This window comes from Piliocolobus tephrosceles, chromosome 11 (genome assembly GCF_002776525.5).
Source record: "Piliocolobus tephrosceles isolate RC106 chromosome 11, ASM277652v3, whole genome shotgun sequence".
In the NCBI taxonomy this organism is placed as follows: domain Eukaryota; kingdom Metazoa; phylum Chordata; class Mammalia; order Primates; family Cercopithecidae; genus Piliocolobus; species Piliocolobus tephrosceles.
Window position 1 is genome coordinate 116,381,519 of NC_045444.1, and position 27,900 is coordinate 116,409,418.

At 45.6% G+C, this 27,900-nt stretch overlaps 2 protein-coding genes across 19 annotated transcripts in view; one reads left to right on the forward strand and one right to left on the reverse strand.

Moving 5' to 3' along the window:
- The window catches only part of TRIP12 (thyroid hormone receptor interactor 12), a 154,349-nt gene extending 153,732 nt beyond the window's left edge, over positions 1 to 617 (reverse strand). For 9 of the 18 annotated variants that reach the window (XM_023193908.2, XM_023193925.2, XM_023193923.2 and 6 more), the window contains exon 1: positions 483 to 614. The gene's annotated coding sequence lies outside the window, so the exon portion shown is untranslated. Of the gene's footprint in view, positions 1 to 166; positions 398 to 482 lie in introns of those variants that run through there. The other 9 variants (XR_002726701.2, XM_023193917.2, XM_023193924.2 and 6 more) reach the window with 4 other exon arrangements.
- Positions 618 to 904: 287 nt separating this feature from the next.
- The window catches only part of FBXO36 (F-box protein 36), a 97,096-nt gene continuing 70,100 nt past the window's right edge, over positions 905 to 27,900 (forward strand). The window contains exons 1-2 of the mRNA XM_023193927.3: positions 905 to 997; positions 1,098 to 1,214. Of these exons, the coding sequence (XP_023049695.1) occupies positions 1,119 to 1,214 (96 nt within the window). The 5' untranslated portion in view covers positions 905 to 997; positions 1,098 to 1,118. The remainder of the gene's footprint in view (positions 998 to 1,097; positions 1,215 to 27,900) is intronic.

Genomic DNA, 27,900 nt, shown 5'->3' on the forward strand with positions numbered 1-27,900 from the left:
TTCCGGGCCCCTCGTCCCATTTCCGGGGAACCCTTGCCGTCTTCACACCCCCCACCTGCACTTCCGGCCCCCCACTTTCTCTCTTCCCAGACACCCTCCAAGCTCCAAAGCCCACTTCCGGCCCCTCTCGACCCCCGCCGAGCTCCCCAACACCCGCAAGCCTTACCCCAGTTCTCTGAAGGGCCCTTCTCATTGCGGGCAGCCGGAGGAGGGACCCAGCGACCCCTACCCCCCGCCGGGCCCCGGTCCCTCCGGCAGCGGCGGCCCTCGAGCGTCTCTCCCGTCCACCCCCGGCCCGGTCCTTCCGCGGCTCCGCTGCCGCCGGCGCCGGGAGCAGGCCAAGCGGGGGCCGAATCGCGGCGATGACACAACCGGGCTTCCTGGGACTTTCTGTTCCAGCTCCTCCCCCCGCCCCCCCAACCCCTCAGCTGGCCCCCTCCCCCCAGGCTTGCCCCCGCCGCCCGGAGCTGCGCCCCAATTACCTAGTTAGGCCCCAAAGTCTCCGGTCCGGACTCGGTGGCGCGGCAGTAACTTCCACTAGCTCCCCCCCCCCCCCCCCCCCCCCGCCGGCCCCGGCGGCCCCCGGTTCCCTCCATTTTCCCCCGGGCCGCCGCACCGCGCTCGGCGTGCGCCTCCGCCCGTGCCGCCTCCCTCCCCGCCCGCTCTGACACGCTCGGGGAACTACTTTGCCCTCAGGCTCTGGATGACGGGCTCGTCCGCGGGACCGGCCCCGCTGCCTACTGGCGGCCCATCACATCGCCCCTCCCTCCCCCGCCGCCCGGCTCGACTCTCCCAGCAGCCTCCGATCTCCGCCCGATCCCTTCGAGGGACCAGGAAGGGGACTGTGAGCTCCGCTTGGTATCCCTCCGCCGGGGTCACCCCCTCCCCTCCGTGGTAGCAGGAACTAATTCCCCTTCGGGTCACCCGGGACCTGGAGCTGGAAATTTCACGGATCAGGGTTCCCTGAGACCCTTGGAGAAGGGGAGAATCGCCTCAGGTTAGAAATCCTTCTGCCAGTTCATAAGCGTGGTTCAATTTAAGCTAAGGTTTTGGCCCCTTGACCCCGACCAAGCCCCGCCCCTTCCTGGTTGTCTTAGCGACGGCGGTGGCGTCCCAAGATGGCGTCGTGGCTGCCGGAGACTCTGTTTGAAACTGTAGGACAAGGCCCGCCGCCGAGCAAAGACTATTACCAGTTACTGGTCACCCGGACTCAGGCAAGTGCGAGCCACGGTTTATCCTCTCTCCTAACTCCCTACCTGGCCCGGCTGGGGCCTGGGACCCAGGCTGTGCTAGGCCGAGAGCAGCCTTAGCCCGCCGGAAGCGCCCGGTCCCGGCTCCGCGCCGGGAGATTTTTCCTCGTCACCTCGGCCTCCTCGGTCCGGCGGCCCGCGTGTGCCTGCTCTCCCCGAGCCCGGCTAGTCCCCGGCAAGCCTTCTCTGCCTCCCCGCCCGCGCGCTCCTTTCCCGCCACCCCGGCTTCCTACCCATAGAGCTCCCTCCGCGCGAAGTGGAAAACGGGCGTCCCAGGCTTGCGTGCGGCCTCACCTCAGCGTGAGAAGGAGGGAAAGAAAGACTCAGCCAAGTGTCCCAAGGAGGAGCCGGCTAGGGAGGGGAAAAGAAGATTGCCTCTTTTCCAGGATAGGAATTAATCATGGAGAATTTTATAAATCTCTTTATGGCCTTTACGTGTGCCATGGCCACATCAAAACTTAGTTATTTCTAGTAGCAATTGACGATTGGGAGCCCTTCTCTTACCTTTTTGAGTCCCTTCTATCCCATTGAAAGTGTGCGGGTGGTGGTATAAAAATGTTTCAGCTGCTCTGCGCTTCAGCCCCACCCATAATGACATCTGCTCCACAACAATAAGACCGAGGATTATATTATCTCCAAAGTAACCATCGGCCTATTTTTATGCCTACTTTGGTGATTGAAGGTGGGCTTTTGGATGATTTACTGTGTCCATGAAATTCTCAACTTGAGCGGGGCCTCCATTGGGAAGACGTTTCTAATCCTGGCTGAGCTTACGCCTGTCACTGAGTTATTCATGCACCCTGCGCTTTCAATAGATACTATTCCTATAAAATGAAATTTAGAAGTTTGTATATATTTGTTTTGGTGTGCATATTGATCATTCCCTCGGTTTTTCCAGGAGTCCTTAAACAAAATAGGTAATGAGTTAATTTTTTTATATTTTTAAAAGCATCTTTTAAAATACAAATGTTAATATATTTTTTAATTTAAGATTTAGAAATATTACAAATGTAATATCAGACTGTCCAAAAAAAATTTTTTTTTAAAACAGTACTGCTCCTTGCGGAGCAGGGCTAATTCCTAGGCAGTGGGCCCAGAGTCAGCCTCAAATTTTTAATTAAACTGTTTTTAGGGGTTTTTGCTCATTTGGTGATTTATGAAATACTGAAAGTCATCCTTTTTTGTACATTTTTTTTTTTTGAGACCGAGTCTCGTTCTGTCGCCAGGCCTGAGTGCAGTGGCGCGATCTCAGCTCACTGTGACCTTGTTTCACCATGTTGGCCAGGATGGTCTCGATCTCTTGACCTCGTGATCCACCTGCCTCGGCCTCCCACAGTGCTGGGATTACAGGCATGAGCCACCGCTCCCGGCGTCGTTCATTTTTTAAACGGATTATTCATTTTTCCATTGGCTTGAAGATTTGTTTGTTTATTTATCGAGAGGGAGGCTCCCTCTGTTGCCCTGGCTGGAGCGCAGTGGCGCAAACTCCGCTCATTGCAACCTCCGCCTCCTGGGTTCAAGCGATTCTCCTGCCTCAGCCTCCCGAGTAGCTGGGATTACAGGCGTGTGCCACCACGCCCAGCTAATTTTTGTGTTTTTAGTAGAGACGGGGTTTCGCCACGTTGGCCAGGCTGGTCTCAAACTCCTGACCTCCAGTGATCCACCCGCCTCGGCCTCCCAAAGTACTGGGATTACAGGCGCCGGCCACCACGCCTGTCCAATTTTTTGTGTGTGTTTTTAGTAGAGACGGGGTTTTGCCATGTTGGCCAGGCTGGTCTCCAACTACTGACATCAGGTGATCCAGCAGCCTCGGCCTCACAAAGTGCTGGGATTATAGACTTGAGCTACCGCGCCTGGCCAGCTTTAAGATTTATGATCCTGACATTTCTTCACTTCCTAACATGAGTGGTCAAAAATATAATCTGTTCTAATCTTACGTGATTTTCTATTTTCATCTACCTCAAGTAAGTTAGAATGTTTTAATTTTTACTCTACAGCCTTTAAAACTTTGTCTTTTTTAGCATTTTCTTTCCTTTGAGGGTCTGGTATTTTACAAGCATGCTTCATTTCTCTCATTTGTAAGCCTCAACAGGCTGAATATCTGTTTACCTTTTTATTTTAGTAAATTATCCTTAGGAGTGCTCCTGGCTTTCGGCTTCCTAAAGAATACTTCTGTTGTTGACGTTCTTCAGACTTTGCCCTCAAGTCTAATTTAGGTGCATGCCTTCCTCTAACTACTCTTTTCTTTCTTTTTTTTTTTTTGAGACGGAATTGTGCTCTCTTGCCCAGGCTGGAGTGCAGTGGTGCAATCTTGGCTCACTGCAAGCTCCACCTCCTGGGTTCACGCCATTCTCCTACCTCAGCCTCCCGAGTAGCTGGGACTAAAGGCGCCCGCCACCACGCCTGGCTAATTTTTTGTATTTTTATTTGAGATGGGGTTTCACTGTGTTAGCCAGGATGGTCTCGATCTCCTGACCTCATGATCCGCCTGCCTCGGCCTCCCAAAGTGCTGGGATTACAGGCGTGAGCCACCGCGCCCGGCCCTAACTCCTCTTTTTAAGAAATCTTTCCCACCATCCCTTCAGTGTTCTTAATTTTTCTTTTTCTTTCTTTCTTTTTATATTTATTTTTTTTTTTTTTTTGCAGGTGAAAAACTCCCCTTTATCTCAGGTTCTGTCAGTTACATATATATAAAATCCTAAATTCTGATCCATTTTCTTTTTTAAGCATGCTGAATAAATCCACTATACTTCTACCAGTGAGAGTTAATCTCCAAGCTAATTAATTCATCCTCTTTTTAAAGTAAAATTTGTTGTAAAAAATGGCATGCCAAAAAAATATACTTTTCAGTCAACTGCCTTGAGAATATGCTATTTTCTAACCACAAGACAATTTTTCTGAGTCTCAGCACAGGAAACCAAACATCCAGTAAGAGGTGGCCTGACATAAATAAGTACTAAAAGACTAGCATTAAAATGTGTTTTATAAGATAGATTTTTTTTCTGGAATGACTTTCTAAAATTATTTCTTGTACATTTCCTCCTCTTTCTCCTGTCTTTATTTTTTTAATGTTGTATATTATCCAAATTATGCCCCAGATTTAGATGAATCTTTCTTTCGGGCTGATTCTGTTTTTTAGTCTCTTTTTCACTGCATCTTTTTCGTTGGCCCTATAAATCCAAATAACTGCGCATTTGACATGGATTTGAGGGCAGCTATTTCTCTCATTAGTGTCATAACACCACTGACAAGAGTCCAGAATATAAATGTTATACATAAATATTTTCTTTGTTTATATGGTAACATTTGAAATATATCGTATCCATATACAGGCGCTTCTCTTTTACTACTTGATACCATCTTGTTTTGGGCTTGGGGGGTTTTTTTATTCAAAAAAATAACTTTCAGATTATAGCTTGGGGTCAGTTTAGTTTCTCAAAGCTGATCTTTATAATGATCTCCAGCTTTAGAAAAAATAGTGCACTGCTTTCTAAATCAAAGATTCACTCAAGGGTTGGGCACAGTGGCTCAAACCTATAATCCTAGAATTTGGGGAGGCTCAGATGGGAGGATTGCTTGAGCTAAGGAGTTTCAGACCAACCTGGGCAACATAGCAAGACCCCTTCTCTTGAAAAAAAAAAAGAGGCTGAGCACAGTGGCTCATGCCTATAATCTCAGCACTGTGGGAGGCCGAGGCAGGCAGATCACTTGAGGCCAGGAGCTCGAGACCAGCCTGGCCAACATGGCAAAACCCCGTCTCTACTAAAAATACAAAAAATTAGCTGGGCATGGTGATGGACACCTGTAGTCCCAGCTACTCGGGAGGCTGAGGCAGGAGAATCGCTTGAACCCTGGAGGCAAAGGTTGCAGTGAGCCGAGATCCCACCACTGCTCGCCAGCCTGGGCAACACAGCAAGACTCAGTCTTTAAAATAAATAAATAAATAAGATTTACTTGGCCAGGTGTGGTGGCTCACACCTGTAATTCCAGCACTTTGGGAGCCCGAGGGGTGGATCACTTGAGGTCAGGAATTCAACACCAGCCTGGCCAACGTGGCAAAACCCCGTCTCTACTAAAAATACAAAAATTAGCCGGGCATAGTAGCATGAGCCTGTAATCCCAGCCACTGGGTAGGCTGAATCAGGATAATCACTTGAACCCAGGAGACAAAGGTTGCAGTGAGCTGAGATCTCACCACTGGGCAACAGAGCGAGATTCTACCTCAAAAAAAAAAAAAATTTTTTTTTACTGTTATTCTTGCTCTAATTCTAGTACTAGTTTACATATATTTTCTTATATGGGATTCTAATTCTTTGAAAACCTGTAGATTAATAAAGTGTTAGGGCTGGAAAGGATCTTTGTTTTTTTTGTTTTTGTGACAAGAGTCTCACTCTGTCACCCAGGCTGGAGTGCAGTGGGGCGATCTCAACCTCCGCTTTCTGGGTTGAAGCGATTCTTCTGCCTCAGCCTCACCAGTACCTGGGATTACAGGCACCCGCCACCATGCCCAGCTAATTTTTGTATTTTTAGTAGAGACGGGGTTTCACCATGTTGGCCAGGCTGATCTCGAACTCCTGGCCTCAAGCGATCTGCCCACCTCGGCCTCCCAAAATTCTGGAATTACAGGGGTGAGACACCGAACTGGCCAGGGCTAGAAAGAATGTTGAATATTATTTAGTTCCTACTCTGATGACACATATATATTCTTATTTATAGTGGGGAGAATGTAGCTAGTATTTGATTTTTAAAAACACTTTAATGGCTAATCTTTTATATATTGTATTTTTTTTTACTCCAAAGGAAGTTCATGACCAATTGGCAAGTTAATGAGTGCAGGTGTTTTGAAATCTATGAGTCCAGAAGATGCAAAAAATCACTTTATACTAAGTGGTCCAGGAGGGTACTGTTACCAGTATTGTACTCTTGAAATGGTGTCTTCTTTGTCCTCTCAAAATGGAAGTGTTGCTTAGGTGGCCATAACAGTTAATTTAGGTTTAACATGACAAATACTGGAAAAGTGTTAGAAAGAGAGTAATGGTATGCTAAGTAGATGGGAACTGGCAGATAGGGCCTCTTGCAGCCAATAACCCAGGTGGTTGTCCGAAGAGCACCAATACGTCATAGTTAACTCCAGCAGATGAAAGAAGGAAGAAGTAGGCAATAGATTAGTCTTGTTTTATCTCTTTTACTAAATCGTATCCAAAGCTCCAAAAAGATATCTGAAGCTAGTGTCATCTGAAAAAAAAACAAAAAGAAAACAAAAAAAAAAAGAAAATGCTCACCCCCCTTAAAAAAATGGCAATTATTTTTGAAGTGCATTCGAGTTGTAGCACTAAGAGACTGAAAACACCTGAGGTTGCATGCCAGCCTGTGACAGGAAGCTGTCATCTCAATGACTTCTGACAAAGGAATTAAAACTAGACTTGGTGACGGCTGAGCGAGAGACAACAAAAAATTGAGCTAGTGCCATTTCAAACTGCAGACCAATTTTAAAGATTTAAAATGTAAATGCAGTCTAATAAAAATGTTAATGCACGCACCCTTTGACCCAGCAAATCCATTTCTAGGATTTGGATATCCAAAAATGCTATCACATATGCACAAGGATATGTGAGCAAGATTATTCACCAAAGTCAATAATTGTAGAAACATTTTTCCATGAGAGGAAATGTGGTTAAACTGTGATTCATTCATGCCATAGAATACTATCCAACTTTTCAAAAACAATGCGGTGGATCTCTGTTTACTCAGTAGACCAAATAAAATCTAGCAAGAAAAGCAAGTTGCTGGATTAAACATAGCATATCCTACTTTAAAAAAAAGTGTTTTAAATAAATGTTAGGTTTTAAATAATTCTTAAAAGAAAAAGCTGGAATGATGCATTCTTAGAGTTACAGATTTTTACTCTTTGCATTCATATTTCTGAAACATCTGAATTTTCTACCATGAGCATTTCTTTTTATAATCAGAGAAAAGCAATAAAGATTTAAAATGAAAGTGTAAATGGATAACTCTCGCTCTGAGGTAGCCTGTATTCCCCATATTTGGCCAGCACCGCCTTTCACCCACCTCCCTCATTGAATACTGAGGTAGCTTTGATGGCTGTGTCACAAACTCCTGCTGTTTTTGTGGAGGGAAAATAATTCTAACTGTACAGTTTTAGAGAGAGTGCAGATTGATTAATGATTAATTTTCCAATTTTCCTTGCAAAATTTTAAGGAGGTTTCTTGGCATTTTTGTTTGTTTTAGAGGCAGAATCTCATTCTGTCATCCAGGCTGGCGTGCAGTGGTGCAGTCAGCTCACTGCAGCCTCAAACTCCTGGGCTCAAGCAGTCCTCGCGCCTCTCTGTCCCAAAGTGCTGGGATTATAAGCATGAACTTCTCTACCCATCCTTAAGGAGGATTTAGTGTCTAGAAACTTCAGACCTTTTTTTTTTTTTTTCTTAGATGGAGTCTCTCTCTGTCACCCAGGCTGGAGTGAGGTGGCATGATCTCAGCTCACTGCAACCTCCACCTCCCGGGTTCAAGTGATTCTCCTGGCGCAGCCTCCCAAGTAGCTGGGACTAAAGGCATGTACCACCCCGCCCGGCTAATTTTTGTATTTTTAGTAGAGATGGGGTTTCACAATGTTTGCCAGACTGGTCTCGAACTCCTGGCCTCAAGTAATCCACCCGCCTCGACCTCCCAAAGTGCTGGGATTACAGGCATGAGCCACCGCACCTGGCCTCTTTTTCTTTTTAATATAAGTAACAGTTACTTTTGAGAAACTAAAGGGGCCAGGTGTGGTAGCTCACACCTGTAATCCCAGCACTTTGGGAGTCTGAAGCAGGCAGATCACAAGGTCAGGAGATCAAGACCATCCTGGCCAACATGGTGAAACCCTGTTTCTACTAAAAAAAAAATACAAAACTTAGCCAGGCACGGGAGCGGGTGCCTATAGTCCCAGCTACTCGGGAGACTGACGCAGGAGAATGGCTTGAACCCAGGAGGCGAAGCTTGCAGTGAGCTGAGATCCAGCCACTGCACTCCAGCCTGGGCAACAGAGCAAGACTCTGTCTCAAAAAAAAAGAAAAAGAAAGACACAGCCGGGCGCAGTGGCTCATGCCTGTAATCCCAGCACTTTGAGAGGATGAGGCAGGTGGATCATGAGGTCAGGAGTTCAAGACCAGCCTGGCCAACATTCTACTAAAAATACAAAAAAATTAGCTGGGCGTGGTGGTGCACACCTGTAATCCCAGCTACTCGGGAGGCTGAGGCAGGATAATTGCTTCAACCCAGGAGGTGGAGGTTGCAGTGAGCGGAGATCATGCCACTGTCCTCTAGCTTATGCAATAGAATGAGACTTCGTCTCAAAAAAAAAAAAAAAAAAAAGAATGTTTTTGCAGACTTCTAAGCTATCATGTCCATTCTGCCCACTGACCACTGTCCACTGTCCACAGCCAAAATGTTTCCACACAGAAAGAACAACTGCTGCTCCTTTTAAATTCCAAGAGTCAGTATCACAACTTGTGCTTATTTATTTCCACAGCCTGGTCATCATAGCGAGATCCCATCTCTACAAAACAATCTAAAAATTGTCCAGGCATGGTGGCTCACACAGATAATCCTAGCACGTTGGGAGACCTAGGCAGAAAGATTACTTGACGCCAGGAGTTCAAGACCAAGCTGGCCAACATAACAAGACCCCCTTCTCTATTTTTAAAAATAAATAATTAGCTGGGCATGGTGACATGAGCCTGTAGTCCCAGCTACTCAGGAGGCTAAGGCAGGAGGATCACTTGAACCTAGGTGTTTGAGGCTTCAGTGAGCCATGAGACCCTGTATCTTAAAGAAAAAAAATTATTTTCCTCATCTCTGTTGTTTATGTGTTGATTTACACTCCTCTTTTCAGCTGTCTTTTTGTTTTTCTTTGAAAGTCTCTTATTCTTCCTTCTTAAGAGAGATGTTTTAGGCCGGTGCAGTGACTCATGCCTATAATCCCAGCACTTTGAGAGGCCAAGGCAGGCGGATCACCTGAGGTCGGGAGTTCGAGACCAGCCTGACCAACATGGTGAAACTCCATCTCTACTAAAAATACAAAAATTAGCTAGGTGTGGTGGTGGGCGCCTGTAATCCCAGCTACTTGGGAGGCTGAGGCAGGACAATCGCTTGAACTTGGGAGGCGGCAGTTGCAGTGAACTGCGATTGCACTGCACTCCAGCCTGGGCGACAGTGAGACTCCGTCTCAAAACAAAAACAAAAGAGAGATGCTTTACCCCTTCGCCACTGCACTTGAGAACCTCGCCCAGCTCAGCTGTGCTGGAGCCCTCCTCAAGGTGTGCTGTGGTTTTCCCTCCTGCTGTCATTTACTCCCTCACTGCTCCTCCTGACGGCAGCAAGTGCAGCAAACATTCCCTTCCCTGCCCGACAGGTTAGGCCAGGTGTTTATAATGATAAACTGCATTATTCTTCTGTTCCTCATGTCTGACACACGTCAGAAAAATGATTCCCAATCATTGTGTCTTGTGACACTCCAGGATGTGCCCAATTTGAGTTGTGAAATCATTTGTAGTCAGAAATTTTTCATTTCGCTTCTCTTAATTTTTTTAAGTGGCATATGGCACTTTTCTGAGGAGATGGATGGCAGGATCCAAGTAAGGTGATTAAACTCTTAAAAATAACAATATTCACTGTTTAGTTAGTCTAGTCAAGTGGCTCCTAAATCCTTATTTCAAAATCACATGACAACTGGACATTGCTCCAGTATCACCTTTTCCCAGGTAAATTGTTCACGTGGTACCTGTGAGTGCCTACTCAATCTGGGCAGTTAATTTGGTCTCACCCTACATTGACATAGATTTTGCTTCATAATTATATGGGGCAGTAGAGCACTTAATTGGAAGTCACTGAGTCACGGATCCTTTCATTCCTCCTGCAGTCTGCAAGCCCTTGACCTGGGGCAAGGCACTTAATTTGTCTGAGCCCTATTTGCTCATCAGCATAATAAGGTTACTAGTCTAAGAGATCACTAAGCTTTACCCAGCTCTAAAATGATGTTTCACGACTAGCATGTTGGCTCACACCTGTAATCCCAGCACTTTGGGAGGCCAAGGCAGGCGGATCACGAGGTCAGGGGTTCAAGACCAGCCTGGCCAGCATGGTGAAACCCCATCTCTACTAAAAATACAAAACTGAGCTGGGTGTGGTAGCACGTGCCTGTAGTCCCAGCTACTCCGGAGGCTGAGGCAGGAGAACCACTTGAACCTGAGAGGTGGAAGTTGCAGTGAACCAAGATCGTGCCATTGCACTCTGGCCTGGGTGACAGAGTGAGACTTCATCTCAAAAAAATAAAATAAAATGCTGTTTCACGTGAAAGTAGTGTTTTGTTTTGTTTTTGTTTTTTGTTTGTATATGTGTATATAATTTTTTTTTAAGACAGGGTCTTGATCTGTCACCTAAGCTGGAGTGCAGTGGTGCAATCATAGCTCACTGCAGCCTCCAACTCCCATGCTCAAGTGATCTACCCAGTTTAGCCCCCTGAAAATAGCAGACTACAGTCCCATTCCATCATGCCCATCTAAGAAAGTCGTGTTTTAGGCTGAGCACGGTGGCTTATACCTGTAATCCCAGCACTTTAGGAGGCCGAGGTGGGCGGAGCACGAGGTCTGGAGTTCGAGACCAGCCTGACCAACATGGTGAAACCCTGTCTCCACAAAAAAATACAAAAATTAGCCAGGGCCACGCACAGTGGCTCACGCCTGTAATCCCAGCACTTTAGGAGGCTGACTCAGGCGGATCACCTAAGGTTGGGAGTTCGAGACCAGCCTGACCAACGTGGAGAAACCTCATCTCTACTAAAAGTACAAAATTAGCCTGGTGTGGTGGTGGGCACCCGTAATCCCAGCTACTCAGAAGGCTGAAGCAGGAGAATCGCTTGAACTCGGGAGTTGGAGGTTGCACTGAGCCAAGATCATGCCATTGCACTCCAGTCTAGGCAACAGGAGTGAAACTTTATCTCAAAAAAAAAAAAAAAAATTAGCCGGGCATGGTGGTGCACTTGTAATCCCAGTTATTCAGGAGGCTGAAGCAGGAAAATCGCTGGAACCTAGGAGATGGAGGTTGCAGTGAGCCGAGATCGCACCACTGCACTCCAGCCAGCCTGGGCAACAAAGCAAGACTCCGTCTCAAAAAAGAAAAGAAAAGAAAGTGGTGTTTTATGCTGGAAAAAGCATTGGAGGTTTTTGTTTTGTTTTTGTTTTTTCCTTTTAGAAAAATTGAATTTGCATAGCTGGGCATGGTGGCTCATGCCTGTAAGCCCAGCACTTTGGGAGGCCAAGGTGGGCGGATCACGAGGTCTGGAGTTCAAGACCAGCCTGACCAACATGGTGAAACCCCATCTCTACTAAAAATTAAAAATTAGCCGGGCTGGTAGCGCATGCCTGTAATCCCAGCTACTCAGAATCACTTGAAACCGAGAGGTGGAGGTTGCAGTGAGCCGAGATTGTGCTATTGCACTCCAACCTGGGCAGGCGACAGAGCGAGATTCCATCTCAAAAAAGAAAAAAAAAAAGAAAAATTGAGTTTGCATCAAAGATTGTGTATTAAGAGGCTGGACGCGGTGGCTCACGCCTGTAATCCATTTGGGAGGCCAAGACGGGTGGATCAACTGAGGTCAGGAGTTCAAGAGCAACCTGGCCAACATGGAGAAACCTCTACTAAAAATACAAAAATTAGCCGGGTGTGGTGGTAGATTCCTATAATTCTAGCTACTTGGGAGACTGAGGCAGGAGAATCACTTGAACCCAGGTGGTGGGGCAGAGGTTGCAGTGAGCCGAGATCACACCACTTCACTGCAGCCTGGACAAAAGAGCAAAACTCTGTCACACACGCACACAGACACACACAAAAAGACTGTGTATTAGTAGCTGTGTGACCTGGCGTAACCTGCCTGATGTTCCATTCCGTTCTTCTGTAAAGTTAAGTTGTGGCTCCTTCACAAATATAGTGAGAACCAGATGTATGTAAAAAGCACTCCAGGCCAGTATTTCTCAAAGAGAAGCATCATGAGCCAGGTGCAGGGGTGCAAGCCTATAGTCCCAGCTATTGAGAAGGCTGAGGCAGAAAGCTTGAGCTCAAGAGTTGGAGTACAGCCTGTGCAAAATACTGAGACCCCCCCCCTATTTATTTTATTATTTTTTTGAGATGGAGTCTTGCTCTGTCGCCCAGGCTGGAGTGCAGTAGCACCATCTCAGCTCACTGCAACCTACACTTCCCGGGTTCAAACAATTCTCCTGCCTCAGCCTCCCTAGTAGCAGGGATTACAGCTAATTTTTGTATATTTAGTAGAGACGGGATTTTGCCATGTTGGCCAGGCTGGTCTCGAACTCCTGACCTCAGGTGATCCGCCCTCTTTGGCCTCCCAAAGTGCTGGGATTACAGGCGTGAGCCACCATGCCCAGCAGCCCCTCTTTAAAAAAAAAGAAGAATACACAAATATTTTTTAAAGTTTCGTGATTAGAAAAGATTGGAAAATTCTAAGTAAAACAAAATTATATTTCCTTCTTTTCTCTGAAATTTCTCAGAGCCTTTAAAATCCTATTTTGCATCATAAATCTCCAAGAGAATACTGCAGAGTGGAGCTTTTCCTATGACCACAGAACCCTCTTTTCCCTGAGCATCTTTAGGGACTGTGACTGGAATGCTGTTTGGAAAACCACTCAGCAGTCTGCCTGGTACACAGCATAAAATGCTGAAGAAATGTTAAATACTGGCACCAAATCAGTCAAATTTTACCCTTTCCACGACTGTTTCATTTTCCTTATTTATTTTTATTTTTATTTTTGAGACGGAGCTCTGTTGCCCAGGCTGGAGTGCAACGGTGCGATCTTGGCTCCCTGCAACCTCCGCCTCCTGGGTTCAAATGATTCTCGTGCCTCAGCCTCCCGAGTAGCTGGGATTACAGGCACCTGCCACCACACCCGGCTAATTTTTGTATTTTTAGTAGAGACAGGGTTTCGACACATTGGCCAGGCTGGTCTTGAACTCCTGACCTCAAATGATCCACCTGCCATGGCCTTTCAAAGTGCTGGGATTGTAGACATGAGCCACTGCGCTCAGCCTATCCTTTGGTTTTACAAATAAATGTGCTGCTGAGGTTCTGCAACCATTTTATTCTAACTTCCTCTTTAGAAATATTTTTAACTAATAATCTAAAAGAAAATACCTACACCCTCAAATGTGTTATATGCCACATTTTAACGCCTTAACTTGTGCTTCCAAAATCTGGATGAACATGTTTTGATGCATGCCACAGAGGAAAGCATCTGTTATCACTGTGCATATGGTAGAATTTCTTACAAATGTTTTATTGTTTGGGAAAGCTCAGCTCTGACCAACCCTCAGGATTTGTGCCTATACAAAGCAGGTATAATTGGAGCAGAGAGTAAGCCTGAAAATCGTTAAGAGTCTCAGACGCACCAGCTCAGCACAAACTCTTGGAACGTTGACAGTTCACAAAAACACACTAACCAGCATGTGATAATATCGAACATTAGCCAGATGTGGTGGTGCATGCCTGTAATCCCAGCTACTTGGGAGATTGAGGCAGGATAATCTCTTGAACTTGGGAGGCAGGGGTTGCAGTGAGCCGAGATCCAGCCTGAGTGACAAGAGTGAAACTCCGTCTCAAATAAGTAAATAAATAAATAAAATAATAATAATATCGAGTTAGGGAAAGTGTTAACATAGTAATTTTCAATGCTGTTTTCTGAATTTGGTATTTGATAAGGAGATAAGAATTTGGTAGATATTGGTAATGATTCAACTCCGAAACAGAAGTCTTCCTGTCCTCACATTAGTGGATCTTTTGGATCCTTGGAATTGAAGGGTATCCTAAAATCAGCAGCATGAATCATTTTTTAAAAAATGGACTTCAGCTCATTCCGTTACCAAATGTTCAAGTATCTTCTGTGTATCAAGTGCCACCATGTGCTGTGCCAAGCACTGAGGATACAGTTGGGAGCAAAAGTATAGTCTCTGCCCTCACGGAGCTTACAGCCTAGTGGGAGATAGAGATACTGATCAGAAGGCCAGGTGCGGTGGCTCATCCCTGTAATCCTAGCACTTTGGGAGGCCAAGGTGGGTGGATTATTTGAGGTTAGGAGTTCGAGATCAGCCTGGCCAACATGGCGAAAGCCCGTCTCTACTAAAAATACAAAAATTAGCTGGGTGTGGTGGCGGGCGCCTGTAATACCAGCTACTCGGGAGGCTGAGGCAGGAGAATGCTTGAACCCGGGAGGCAGAGGTTGCAGTGAGCCAAGGTATCGCGCCATTGCACTCCAGCCTGGGCAACAAGAATGAAACTCTGTCTCAAAACAAAACAAAACTAACCCATCCCATCTCTTCCATTCTCACAGCACCTTCCTGTCTCTCCCTGTCATGCTTCTATGTTGCTGTGGCCAGAGTCACAGTTCTGTCCTACAACTTCAATCATTTTATTCTCCTGTGCAAAAATCCTTGGCTAATGAATCCCTGTTACCTAGACCAGCAGTTTCCAAACTTTTTAAAGCAGAACGCTTTTATGAAGAAAAATTCTTTACAGATTTTATCTGTATCTATTTCCAAATATCTATATGAATATATGCTTATCTATTAAAAGGAGCATTTTATAAAGGTAGATTGTTTTATAAGTTCAGATTAATAGTATTTACTTATTATGAAGTTAATGAGAACAAAGGAACTACTGTGATAAAAAGAAAACTTCAAGCTGGGCACGTGGATCCTTGATTACACCTGTAATCCCAACACTTTGTGAGGCTGAGGCAGGAGAATCGCTTGAGCCCAGGAGTTCAAGAGTAACCTGGGCAACAAAGTGAGACCTTGTCTCTACCAAAAAAATTAAAAATGAACCAAGCATGCAACTTGGTGGCATGCAACTGTGGTCCCAGCTACCTGGGAGGCTGAGGCCGAAGGACCACTTGAGCCCAGGAGGATGAGTCTACAGTGAGTTGTGATCGTGCCACTGCACTCCAGCCTGAGTGACAGATCAAGACCTTGTCTCAAAAAATAAAAAAGAGTTGAGATGAAAACATTAGTGTTACTCAGCATCAATAGTCAATTTCTGCATTTTATTATAAAATTAAGCCTGATCCATGTAGCTGATCATAAATCTATTCTCCATATTACATCCAACGTGAACTTTTAAAATTGCAAACCTAATCACCATATCTCACCAACTCTAAAATGCCCCTGAGCATAGGCCACATCATTATTTCACATATAGCCCAGAAAGAAAACTGATTTCAGCGATTTTGTAAGAAAAAAAAGTGTCTCACAATCATTGGAATATAGTATGCCAACCACCTCACCTCCTTAAAAAACAAAAATTTGGCTAGGTGCGGTGGCTCCCGCTTGTAATCCCAGCACTTTAGGAGGCAGAGGCAGGCAGATCACTTGAGGTCAGGAGTTTGAGACCAGCCTGGCCAGCATAGTGAAAGCCCGTCTCTACTAAGAATATAAAAATTAGCCGGGTGTGGTGGCGAGTACCTGTAATCCCAGCTACTTGGGAGGCTGAGGCAGGAGAATCGCTTGAACCCAGGAGGCGGAGGTTGCAGTGAGCAGAGACTGCACCATTGCACTTCAGCCTAGGCGACAAGAGTGAAACTCCATTTCAAAAAACAATAAAAATTTTAAAAATAATAAAAACCAATAATTTTTCATCTTCCCCGTATCAGGACAAAGCTCCTGACTGTGTTCTACAAAGCCAGCATATTTCTTTTTTTTTTTTTTAAGCAGGCTCAGAAGGGAAAGGGTGTCTCTTGCTCAGGGGCCATGCTAATTTCTGTATCATTTCGATTTTAGTATATGTGCTGGTGACCACAGGTCTCTCTTCTTGATAGCACTTACCATGGCGGACATCTTAGTTTTGCTTATATGTTTATCTGATCAGTATCTTTTGGTTTTTTTGTTTGTTTTTTAGACAGTCTCACTGTGCTGCCCCAGGCTGGAGTGCAGTGGAGCGATCTTGGCTTGCTGCAACCGCCGCCTCTCCGGTTCATGTGATTCTCATGCTTTAGCCTCCCGAGTAGCTGGGATTACAGGCACCGGCCATCATGCCCAGCTAATTTTTCTATTTTTTTTTTTTTGTAGAGATGGGGTTGTAGAGATGGCGTGAGCCACCGCGCCCGACCGGATTGGTTAGATACAACTTTCTTTTCTTTTTTTTTTTTGAGGCGGAGTCTCGCTCTTGTTGCCCAGGCTGCAGTGCAATGGCGCCATCTTGGCGGAGTGCAATGGCGCCATTTCGGCTCAGTGCAACCTCCGCCTGCTGGGTTCAAGCGATTCTCCTGCCTCAGCCTTCCGAATCGCTGGGACTACAGGCACCTGCCATCATTCACCGCCATCATGCCCGGCTAATTTTTGTATTTTTTGTAGAGATGGGGTTGTAGAGATGGCTTGAGCCACCACGCCCGGCCAGATGGGTTAGTTTTCTTTTCTTTTTTTTTTTTTTTGAGGCGGAGTCTAGCTCTGTCGCCCAGCCTGGAGTGCAGTGGCGCCATCTCGGCTCACTGCAAGCTCCGCCTACCGGGTTCACGCCATTCTCCTGCCTCAGCCTCCCGAGTAGCCGGAACTACCGGTGCCGGCTGCCACGCCCGACTAATTTTGTATTTGTATTTTTAGTAGAGACGGGGTTTCACCGTGTTAGCCAGGATGGTCTGAATGTCCTGACCTCGTGATCTGCCCGTCTCGGCCTCCCAAAAGTGCTGGGATTACAGGCATGAGCCACTTACTGCGCCTGGCCGGGTTAGTTTTCTTACTCCAAAAAGCAGATACACTTTTTTTTTTTTTTTTTTTTTTTGGGGGGGGGTTGCGCTTTTGTTGCCCAGGTTGGAGTGCAATGGCGCCATTTCGGCTCACCGCAACCTCCGGCTCCCGGGTTCAAGCGATTCTCCTGCCTCAGCCTCCCCAGTATCTGGGATTACAGGCATGCGCCACCACACCCGGCAAATGTTGTATTTTTAGTAGAGGCGGTGTTTTGCTGTGTTGGTCAGGCTGGTCTGAACTCCCGACCTCAGGTGATCCGCCCACCTCGGCTTCCCAAAGTGCTGGGATTACAGGCGTGAGCCACTGCGCCCGGCCCAACAGATACAACTTTCTACCTCATAATAATGTTTCAAGGATTATATGAGGTAAGATATACAAATTTGTTGCACATTTTCTTGCCCTATCTTACATTTTTATTATGGTAAGGTCCTTTTGTCCCAAGATGAGTCTTCCTCCTGTCTAAAACTATTAAAGTATATCTTCAGCATTTTTTTAAAAAGAGCCTGGCCAGCATCGTGAAACCCCATTTCTACTAAAAATACGAAAAAAAAAAAAAAAATAGCCGGGCATGGTGGCAGGCGCCTGTAATCCCAGCTACTCGGGAGGCTGAGGCAGGAGAATCGCTTGAGCCCGGGAGGTGGAAGTTGGAGTGAGCTGAGATCACGCCACTGTACTCCATTCTGGGTGACAGAGCACGGTTCTGCCTAAAAAAAAAGAGAGAGAAATAGATTGCCATTTGGCTGGAAAAAATGGTTTCCACATTCATACCCGTCAAAGCCTCCGCTCCGCCATTACTGTCTTCCGCACTTTGGTTTCCCCAAGGCTCCCTCTTCTGAAGATGGCGGCCGTGGGACCCTAATGGAGCTAGGAACTGCCCAGCGCGGTGGCTCACGCCTGTAATCCCAGCACTTGGAGAGGCCGGGGTGGGCAGATCACCTGCGGTCGGGAGTTTGAGACCAGCCTGACCAACATGGTGAAACCACGTCTCTACAAAAAAATACAAAAATTCACCGGGCGTGGTGGCGCCGGCGCGTAGTCCCAGTTACTTGCAGGTGGAGGTGGGAAGATTGCGTTAGCCCAGGAGTCCAGGGTACAGTGTACCGGGATTGCGCCACTGCATTCTAGCCTGCTTGGCTGGAGTGAGACCCTGTCTTAAAAAAGTATATATATAAAGGGCCAAGAAGCTCTTGGCAACATTTTTAATGCTTTTACATTCTGCCTACTGTGTCAAACTAATGGTTCCCAATTAGTGGAGCTTGTTTAAGCTGTGACTAAAGGATGTTTTTATGTAAGTGAAATAATTATTCCTAAATATTACTTTTAAACACGGATTTTGTTTAACCTTGTTTTTTTTTGGAGGCTGGTAACACCAAGACTACTTTATTAAAAGCATAACTAAGAGCAATTGACGGATACGTAAAGACGTAGTAGGCACATCCGTGTAGTTGTGCCACTGTGAGGAGCATTCAGGAGTAATTCTGCCGTGATGCTTAGGTATGTATCTGATTTATGGAAGATGGGCTGTAGGCTGTATAACCCCTGTACGTATATGTTAGGGACTGAATTATGTCTCCCCGCAAAAAGATTTTTGGAAGTCCTAACCCTGAGTACCACAGACTGTGACCTTATTTAGAAACAAGGTCATTGCAGATGAAATTAGTTAAAATGAGATCCTGCATGAGCTCCTAATCCAATACTACTGGTGTCCTTACTGCTGGTGTCCTTATGTGAAGACACACACAGAAAGCCATGTGATGATGAAGGCAGAGATTGGAGGGATGCAGCAAAAGTTGCCAAAGATTTTCAGCAAACTAGCAGAAGCTAAGAAGAGACTTCCCCTTCAGAAGGAAGGAGCATGGCCTTACTAACACCGTGAGTTATCCCCAGAATCGTGAGAAATAAATTTGTGTTATTTTAAGCCACCCCATCTGTGGTTCTTTGTTATGACAGTCCTGAGTGTGTGAAGCTATTTGTGGCCCACCTACTTGATTCACCTAAATGTTAGTGGGAAAATAGAGTTGCCTGGGTGTGTCGGTCATTTCACACCTGTCCGAGCCTCCACCTGAGATAAATCACCATCTGTTTGGCACAATCCCCCTGGCCTACCACTTACCACTGGACCAAGGATAGACACCTGACTCTAGTGCAGTGAATCTACCGACTGACCAGCAGCCATAGGACTTGGGTGGCCTGGTATTGGTATGGAAAGAGGAGCCCCTTCTTGAAAATGGGGACTAAGCCGGGCACGGTGGCTCACGCCCTGTAATCCCAGCACTTTGGGAGGCCAAGGCAGGCAGATCATGAGGTGAGGAGATCGAGACTATCCTGGCTAACACGGTGAAACCCCGTATCTACTAAAAATATTAAAAAAAAAGCCAGGCGTAGCAGCGGGCGCCTGTAGTCCCAGCTACTCGGGAGGCTGAGGCAGGAGAATTGCTTGAACGCGGGAGGCAGAGGCTGCAGTGAGCCAAGATAGTACCACTGCACTCCAGCCTGGGCAACAGAGCAAGACTCCGTCTCAAAAAAAAAAAAACAACAAAAAAAGAAAATGGGGACTAAGACACAGAAGAATATAGCTGCAGAGAGTAGCTTCAGGGAACTGAGATAGGTTCAGAGGAAGCTCGAAGTGGCCATTCTGAAGTTTATGCAAACTGCTGGCCAGGAGAGGTGAAAAAAAAAAAAAAATAGAGAAGAGACATGACAGTGGGACAGGGGATTTGTTACTCCCACTCCAGGCTGCAAGTTGCCTCTCCACAATTAATCTCACCTTTTAGTAGAGAACCCAACTTTTCAGGCCTGGCATGGTAGCTCACACCTACAATCCCAGCACTTTGAGAGGCCGAGGCAGGTGGATCACTTGAGGTCATGAGCTCAAGACTAGCTTGGCCAACATGGCGAAACCCTGGCTCTACTAAAATACAAAAATTGGCCGGGCATGGTGGCACCTGCCTATAATCCCAGCTACTCAGGAGGCCAAGGCAGAAGAATTGCTTGAACCCAGTAGGTGGAGGTTGCAGTGAGCTGAGATTATGCCACTGCAGTCCAGGCTAGGTGACAGAGCGAGACTCCGTCTCAAAAGAAAAAAAACTTTTAGATAGGCTTAATGCTTCCCATTTTGATGGGTTGGTGGTGGTGGTTAATTTCAATAATATAGGGAGTTGAGTGGTTTTTGAGGGAGAAGGGCCCTCAAATCCAACCTTGTGTCCTAACCTCGCTGGCAGCTAAGTGTGACTTTGAAGCTAAGTATTAATTAAGGACTTTTAGGAGGTTTCTTTAAAGGGAGGTAGGATAGGGCTGGGCCCTTTCATCGTCTGGCTACTTAGAAATAAAATCAAGGGTGAGAAGTAAAATGGATAATAGGAGGCAGCATCCTTCCGCAACACACCACAACCCTGTGCCGGAGCTTTCAAGGGCACGTGGCATAGCAGTGTATTCTGCCATTCCGCTGTGTACCACCCTCTGTCCTGTCTTGCCTTTCCCTTTCTCTTCAGTTCTTCTTTCTGTTTCCTTTTATTTCTTTTCCTTCTTGTTTGTCTTTACCTACCCTGCATAAAAATGCTGGTTAGTACCTTTGGGTTCCTCATTCTGGTTACCTGTTGCAGTGAGTCTGTATCCTGAGAAATTCATGGAGATCACCATGATTAGAAGTTGTGGCTACTGAGCCAAGCGTCATAGACTTGAGGCCTAGCAGCTTCCAGGGGCTCCAGGACCATCAGGTGGGAAGGCCCTGGGGGGTCCGGGACAGCTCCAGACTAGCTCCACAGGAGCAGAAGTGTACCAGGGCCTACCTGCTGCTCCACCACAGGCTTGGCTACTTGTCTCCCACCACATCTCTGGGTCTGCATGTCCCTCGGCTTTTGTTGCCCATACCAAAGGCTCAATTCTGAGCCTCAAGTTCCATTTCCTCCCACCAGAGGAGCTGATGCTCTCATTCAGCCACTCTCCCCTGTTTGGGAGCTTTCTCCCACAGTCAAGCCAGTCTATTGCCCATCCTTGGATCATATGGTAGGAGCTGATATTTTTACCACCCTCCTCTGTCCGTCATCTTGTGGTTACAGTGCCCTGGTTTTCCACAGGAAAGTCATGCCTCCCTCACCCTCATTTTGTATGGTCCAAATAGTCTCTTATGGACCCACCATCCTCATTGTCCATAGTGATGCAGAGTTGGGTCCAGTCCCCAATCTAAGCCAATGAGATGCTTGAGAAAGGCACACTTCCTTTATCCCTGAACTTGTGGTTGTAGTGATGTGAACCAGGGTCTAGCAGCCATGCTGTCACCACCAGGGACAACCTACTTACAGATGCAGCCAATGTGGAGGGAGAAGAACCAACGGGTGAAAGAGAGGTGGGGTCTCTGTGGCACTGTTTGAGCCTCCACAGCCAGCTAGGCATTACCGTTAGGTGAGTCAATAGGCCCCTCTTCTTTGCTCAGATCAGGCTGAGAGGGTTTTCCATCACCTGTAACTAAAAATGTCCTAACTAGTCCAAGTCATTAGCCGCCCTGGTCCAATCAGCAGTGGCTGGAGTAGCAGGCCAGATGTCACCTGCAGAACAAAGTGTGCTCAAGTCAGCCCTTGAAATGGGGCTGTGGGACGGGCAGTGGGAACTGAGTCTTTCCACTATAAATAAGGCTGTGCAAGGCCAAGTTAATACATGTTTGGAGTTCATAAATCATGGTGGCTATGGTTATCAAATAAAAGAAAAATCAAAACCACCAGTAGCCTCAAAAAGCACATGATTGGAAATGTGAGAGGCTGTCAGGAGCCCTGGTCCGTGGGCAACCTCGCTGGAAGTGCTGTGACCATGTGTGTGTTTGAACCAGGACAAACTGCTGATGTAGACATCTCTCCAGATCCATTCCTCAAAACTCCGTAAAGTGATTATGTATCTGAATCGCTTGCCTAAGACAGAGTAGTGTCTGTTTGCTGAATGAGATTCTTCCCCGCAATATGATTTGGATTTGTGTCCTTGCCCCCATCTCATGTCCAAATTGTAATCCCAGTGTTGGAGGAGGGGCTTGGTGGGAGGTGATTAGATCATGGGGGCGGAATTCCCTCTTGTAGTTGTGATAGTGAGTTCTCATGAGATCTGGTTGTTTAAAAGTGTGCAGCACCTCCCCCTTCTCTCTATCTTCCTCCTCTGTCCGTGTAAGATGGGCCAGCTTCCCCTTCACCTTCCATCGTGATTGTAAGTTTCCTGAGGCCTCCCCAGCCATGCTTCCTGTACAGCTTGTGGAACTGTGAGTCAATTAAAACCTCTTTTCTTTATAAATTACCCAGTTTCAGGTAGTTCTTTATAGCAATGCAAGAACAGACTAATACACCACCTTTCTCAAAGACTGCCACTTCTATATTCTGTATTTTAGAAGTCAGCACTGTTTGAGGAATTGAAATGAAATGAAACCTAAGGTAAAATAAACCTAGCAAACAAAGGAGAGATTTGTGTAGACAGTCTAGACAAGTTTACATTCCACATTAAACACTTGCATTTATTTAACAGTTTCATTTATGACTTTACAGTTGTTTAATAAATATTATGACATTCCAACTAGGAAGATAGTATCACCCCTTTAAACATGAGAAAATCAAATGAATGGCTTAAGGCAAAAATTCTTTTATTAGTACCCAAAAGTCTAGACTTTGTTATTATTTTAAATTTAGAAAAGTAAAATTTCAATAGTTAGTGGCTAGCAAAACTGTATTTTTTTTTTTTTTTTTTTTTTTTGAGACGGAGTCGTGCTCTGTTGCCCAGGCTGGAGTGCAGTGGTGTAATCTCGGCTCCCTGCAAGCTCTGCCTCCCGGGTTCATGCCATTCTCCTGCCTTAGCCTCCTGAGTAGCTGGGACTACAGGTGCCCACCACCACGGCCGGCTAATTTTTTTGTATTTTTAGTGGAGATGGGATGTCACCGTGTTAGCCAGGATAGTCTCGATCTCCTGACCTTGTGATCCGCCTGCCTTGGCCTCCCAAAGTGCTGGGATTACAGGCGTGAGCCACCGTGCCTGGCCCCAAAACTGGTATTTTTAAGTGTGAACTAATAATTTAGTTAGGTTTATTCAGAAAATAAACTTTAAGGATTTAGGGATTTGCAAGCTTCAGTTTGAAGTAGGTTTAGACAGCTAGAGATCTTTGGATTTTGTAAAGAGAAAATTAATTGAAGAAAGAATTTAAGGTAGATATGGTTTATGACTGTCTGTTTCAGATGTGAAGTGGTAAACAATATTGGCAAAGCCACAGATTGGGAGTAGAGTGGGGGAAGGAAGACAAGAAGATAGCAGTCAGGTAAAGGAGTTTGTAAGTCATTCATAACCAACCAACACTACCCATATAGCATGATAGTTGTGAATATACCAAGGCCTTTTAGACCACTCTGGAATGCACTTTGACCCTCTCTTTTAAATCATGAATTTCTGTTGTTTTTTTTTTTTAAGCGAGAGTCTCGCTCTGTCACCCAGGCTGGAGTGAAGTGGTGCAATCTCAGCTCACTGCAACCTCCACCTCCCAGGTTCAAGCAGTTTTCCAAAGCCTTTGCCTCCCAAGTAGCTGGGACTACAGGTGGCCGCCACCACGCCCAGCTAATTTTTGTATTTTTGATAGAGATGGGTTTCACCATGTTGGCCAGGCTGATCTCAAACTCCTGACCTCAGGCGATCCACCTGCCTCAGCTTCCCACAGTGCTGGGATTACAGACATGAGCCACCACCCCTGACCTAAATCATTAATTTCTTCCTTAATTTGTGCAAAATTTAATGTACCTGCATTTCCTTCTGTGTTCTTTTCTATCCTTAAGATTTTTCAGTTCAAAAATATTCTTGTGTGGGATAGACATTAAAAGATGAAACTGGAAGCCGGGTGCAGTGGCTCATGCCTATAATCCCAGCACTTTGGGAGGCTGAGGCAGGTGGATCATCTGAATTCAGGAGTTTGAGACCAGTCTGACCAACATGGGGAAACCCTGTCTCTACTAAAAATACAAAATTAGCCAGGTGTGGTGGCGCATGCCTGTAATCCCAGCTACTTTGGAGGCTGAGGCTTGAGAATCCCTTGAACCTGGGAGGCAGAGGTTGCGGTGAGCTGAGATTGCGCCATTGTACTCCAGCCTGGGTAACAAGTGTGAAACTTCGTCTCAAAAAAAGAAAAAAAGAAAAGAAGAAGAAACTGGTAATTGGGAAGACGAAGTAAAACAGGAGTAAGAACTTTGCATTGCAGCCCTAGGGGGTTATGGTGGAGGGAAGGAAGCAGAGGTGGGTACCTGAGACCATAGGACTGCACTTCCATAGGACATGTATGATCCAGGTAAATGCAGCCAGGTCTTGGTGCACTGCTTTGTTTAAGGTGTGCTGTGAGCTAAGCCTCTGCAGCATAGTTTATGGTGGTCCTATCCCCTTGTAAAAATTATCTTTTGAACTCACCCATTGTCACCTCTATCCTTCATTCAGCTTTTGCTTATGCTACTCCTCCACTTGGAACACCCTTTCCCCAGTCTTTGCCTAGTCATTCATCCTGTTAGATTTGCCTGCATCCCTGCCAAGAATCCCCTTAACTTGACCTTTTTTAGGGGTGAGTTTGAGGAGAAAGCTTAGGAAATAATAAGCCAAATGTTTGTGTCTTAAACATCCAGGTAACTCTGGATAGTGACAGCCAACACCGTGGAGTCATAAAAGCAAAAATAAACATTTGAATAAGCAACAAGACATTGAAGACAATATCTCTTGACATGATCAGCAACAGGCAACATCAGTTTCTTAGCATCCCATAGAGACTGATAGAGGAGACAATTTCTTTTCTAGCAAACAAGAGATGGTGAATGGAAATCAGCCTCTTCTAATGTAACCTGTATAAACACTGTAAAAGCCTAATGTTCAGCTAGCACATGGTCATGAATCCAGCTTTTAGTACAATGCCAAGCACAGTGTGAACTCAGTACATATTTGTTGGATTAATAAATATTAGTCCTATTCGCTGTTGGATTAAAAGCAAGTATAGAGGTCGGGCGCTGTGGCTCATGCCTGTAATCCCAGCATTTTGGGAGGCTGAGGCTAGTGGATCACCTAAAGTCAGGAGTTCCAGACCAGCCTGGCCAACAAGGTGAAACCCCATCTCTACTAAAAATAAAAAAAATTAGCCAGGCATGGTGGCGGGTGCCTGTAATCTCAGCTACTTGGGAGGCAGAGGCAGGAGAATCGCTTGAACCCCGGAGATGGAGGTTGCAGTGAGCCGAGATCACACCATTGCACTCCAGCCTGGGCAACAAGAGTGAAAATCCATCTCAAAAATAAATAAAAAGCAAGTATAGAGCACAAAAATGGCACAAAGCAAGGAAGTAAGTCAGGAAGGGTTTTATGCAGGTTGTGACTATATGATATGAATCTCAAAAAATGTTCTATTTTCCGGAGGAAGTAGGGAGCTGGAATAATTCTAGGCAGGAGGGATTCATTTTAGCAGTGATTGAATGCGATACTACAGTTGGGAAGCACAGGGATGTGCTGAAATGTGGGGCATAGTCAGTGGCTAGAATGAGATGATGCTGAAGAAGAGATGGACAAGGGTCACTCCTTGGCCTTCTGTGCCAACCCAAGGATTTGGGCCACCGGGAAGAAAAAAAGATCACATCGACATCAGCATCTTAGTAAGAGGCCTTTGGCTGCTGTGTTGAAGATAGCTTGAATCAGTTCAAGCCCGTAGAGGCAGAGAGCTTTCTTATTAGATTTTGTCATGATCTTCTGCAGCACCACAGAGTTGAATGTCAAGTTATATTAAGGAAGTGAAATCAATAGAATTTAGTCATGGAGTTGATGTTTTGTGATGACAGAGGCTAAGAGAGTCTAGAATGACTCAACTAGTGCCACCAAAATAAGGAATACAGGAAGTGGACTAGGTAGGTTTCTAAGGGAAGATGATGAGATCAGTTTTTTTATAGCTGAGTATAAACTACCCCTGTGGATTACAGGTGGGTGTGTACAGTAAGCAGCTGCATAATTTAGTACAGATACGGATTTTGATACAGATTTCAACTCAGCAGCACTGAAAACTGTTTGAATTAGATTACCTAGACAGAGGAGGGATGTCACTAAGGACAGAGCTTCAACATTTAGAAGTCATGCTGGGTGTGGTGGCTCATGCCTGTAATCCTAGCACTTCGGGAGGCCAAGACAGAAGGTTCACTTTGAGGCCAGGAGTTCAAGACCCACCTGAGTAATATAACAAGACCGTCTCTACAAAAAAATAAAATAAATTTATGTTTTTAAAAATAAACATTTAAGAAGTGAAGGCAGAGGAGCACTTGTGTCCCCACATTTACATGTTCTTTTTACTTTTCAGGGGAAATGTACATCATTGATATTAGTGTTCTAATCTCCACAAGTTATTTGAGGTTGGGTTAAATATTTTTCATTGTAAGTAACGAATTGCGTTTGGAGCAGGAACAGTCTGAAAAAACAGCGTCGGTAAAGGCATGGGAAAAGGCCTCCTCTGTGTGATGTCCCAAGGAGTGTAAATTAGTACATCCTTCCTGTGGCACAAACCATTAGTTGCCCCCAATATCCATTTTCCCTTTTCCTTAGTAAACAATTATCTGACTTTTAGCGGAACACATGGGCTTTAGAGAAAAAAATTTTTAAAAAGACTTCATTTCTCATCCTCCCTTACAGCTACAGCTAGCCACATGATTAAATTCTGGCTAAGGGGATGGCAGTGGAAGGGGTGACTGACTACACAGAAGAATCTGTGAGAGTTGGACCCTTTTCATCTCTTCCTCCTTTCTGCTGTCTAGAATGCAGATTCTGTGGCTAGGACTTCAGCAGCTATCTGGTACCACGCAAAAGCAGCCAAATTCTGAAAGTGACAGAAAACCCAAATGAAAGGGGGCCTGGTTCATTTGGGAACACATGGACTGTGCCTTTTTTTTTTTTTTTTTTTTTTTTTTTTAAGATGGAGTCTTGCTGTGTCACCCAGGCTGGAGTGCAGTGGCACAATCTTGGCTCACTGCAACCTTCGCCTCCCGGGTTCAAGCGATTCTCCTGCCTCAGCCTCCCTAGTAGCTGGGACTACAGGCGCCCGCCACCACGCCTGGCTAATTTTTGTATTGTTTAGCAGAAGAGAGGTTTCACCATATTGGCCAGGCTGGTCTCAAACTCCTGACCTTGTGATCCACCCACCTCGGCCTCCCAAAGTGCTAGGATTACAGGTGTGAGCCACTGCGCCTGGCCTCAGGACTGCCTCTTTTTTTTTTTTTTTACATAAATGCCTGTCTGTATAAGCCACCCTTTTGGATGTTCTGTCTCATTCAACTGAACATAGTTCTGTCTGATGTGCTTCCCAAAGACAGCTTAGCAGTGTTTTGTCAAGTAACATGTGCACATCCTTTATTCTGGCATCCCATCTCAGGGAATTTACCCTAAGGAAATAATTACGCAAATAGGGAGTGGGGAAGAGTAAAATAAAAGTCCTTCAAAGAAAATTGGTTAAGTAAATTAAAATTATGTAAAAAGGAACACTGTGAAGCCACTAAAAATAATGATGCTATATTTAGACATCACATGAATAGATGTCTGTGACATAAAGTATAAGAAGAGATTATAGACGAGCATGTTTAGAATTATCCCATTCATATAAAACGTATACACACACACAAATGAATCTATATAAGTATATAGATACTCAGAAATACTTGGTGGATGTCTGTAAGTATAAAAATATTTCAATATTCTTTGCCAGGCGTGGTGGCTCACGCGTGTAATCCCAACACTTTGGAAGGCCGAGGCAGGCGGATCACCAGATCAGGAGTTCGAGACCATCCTGACCAACATGGTGAAAGCCCATCTCTACTAAAAATACAAAAGTTAGCTGGGC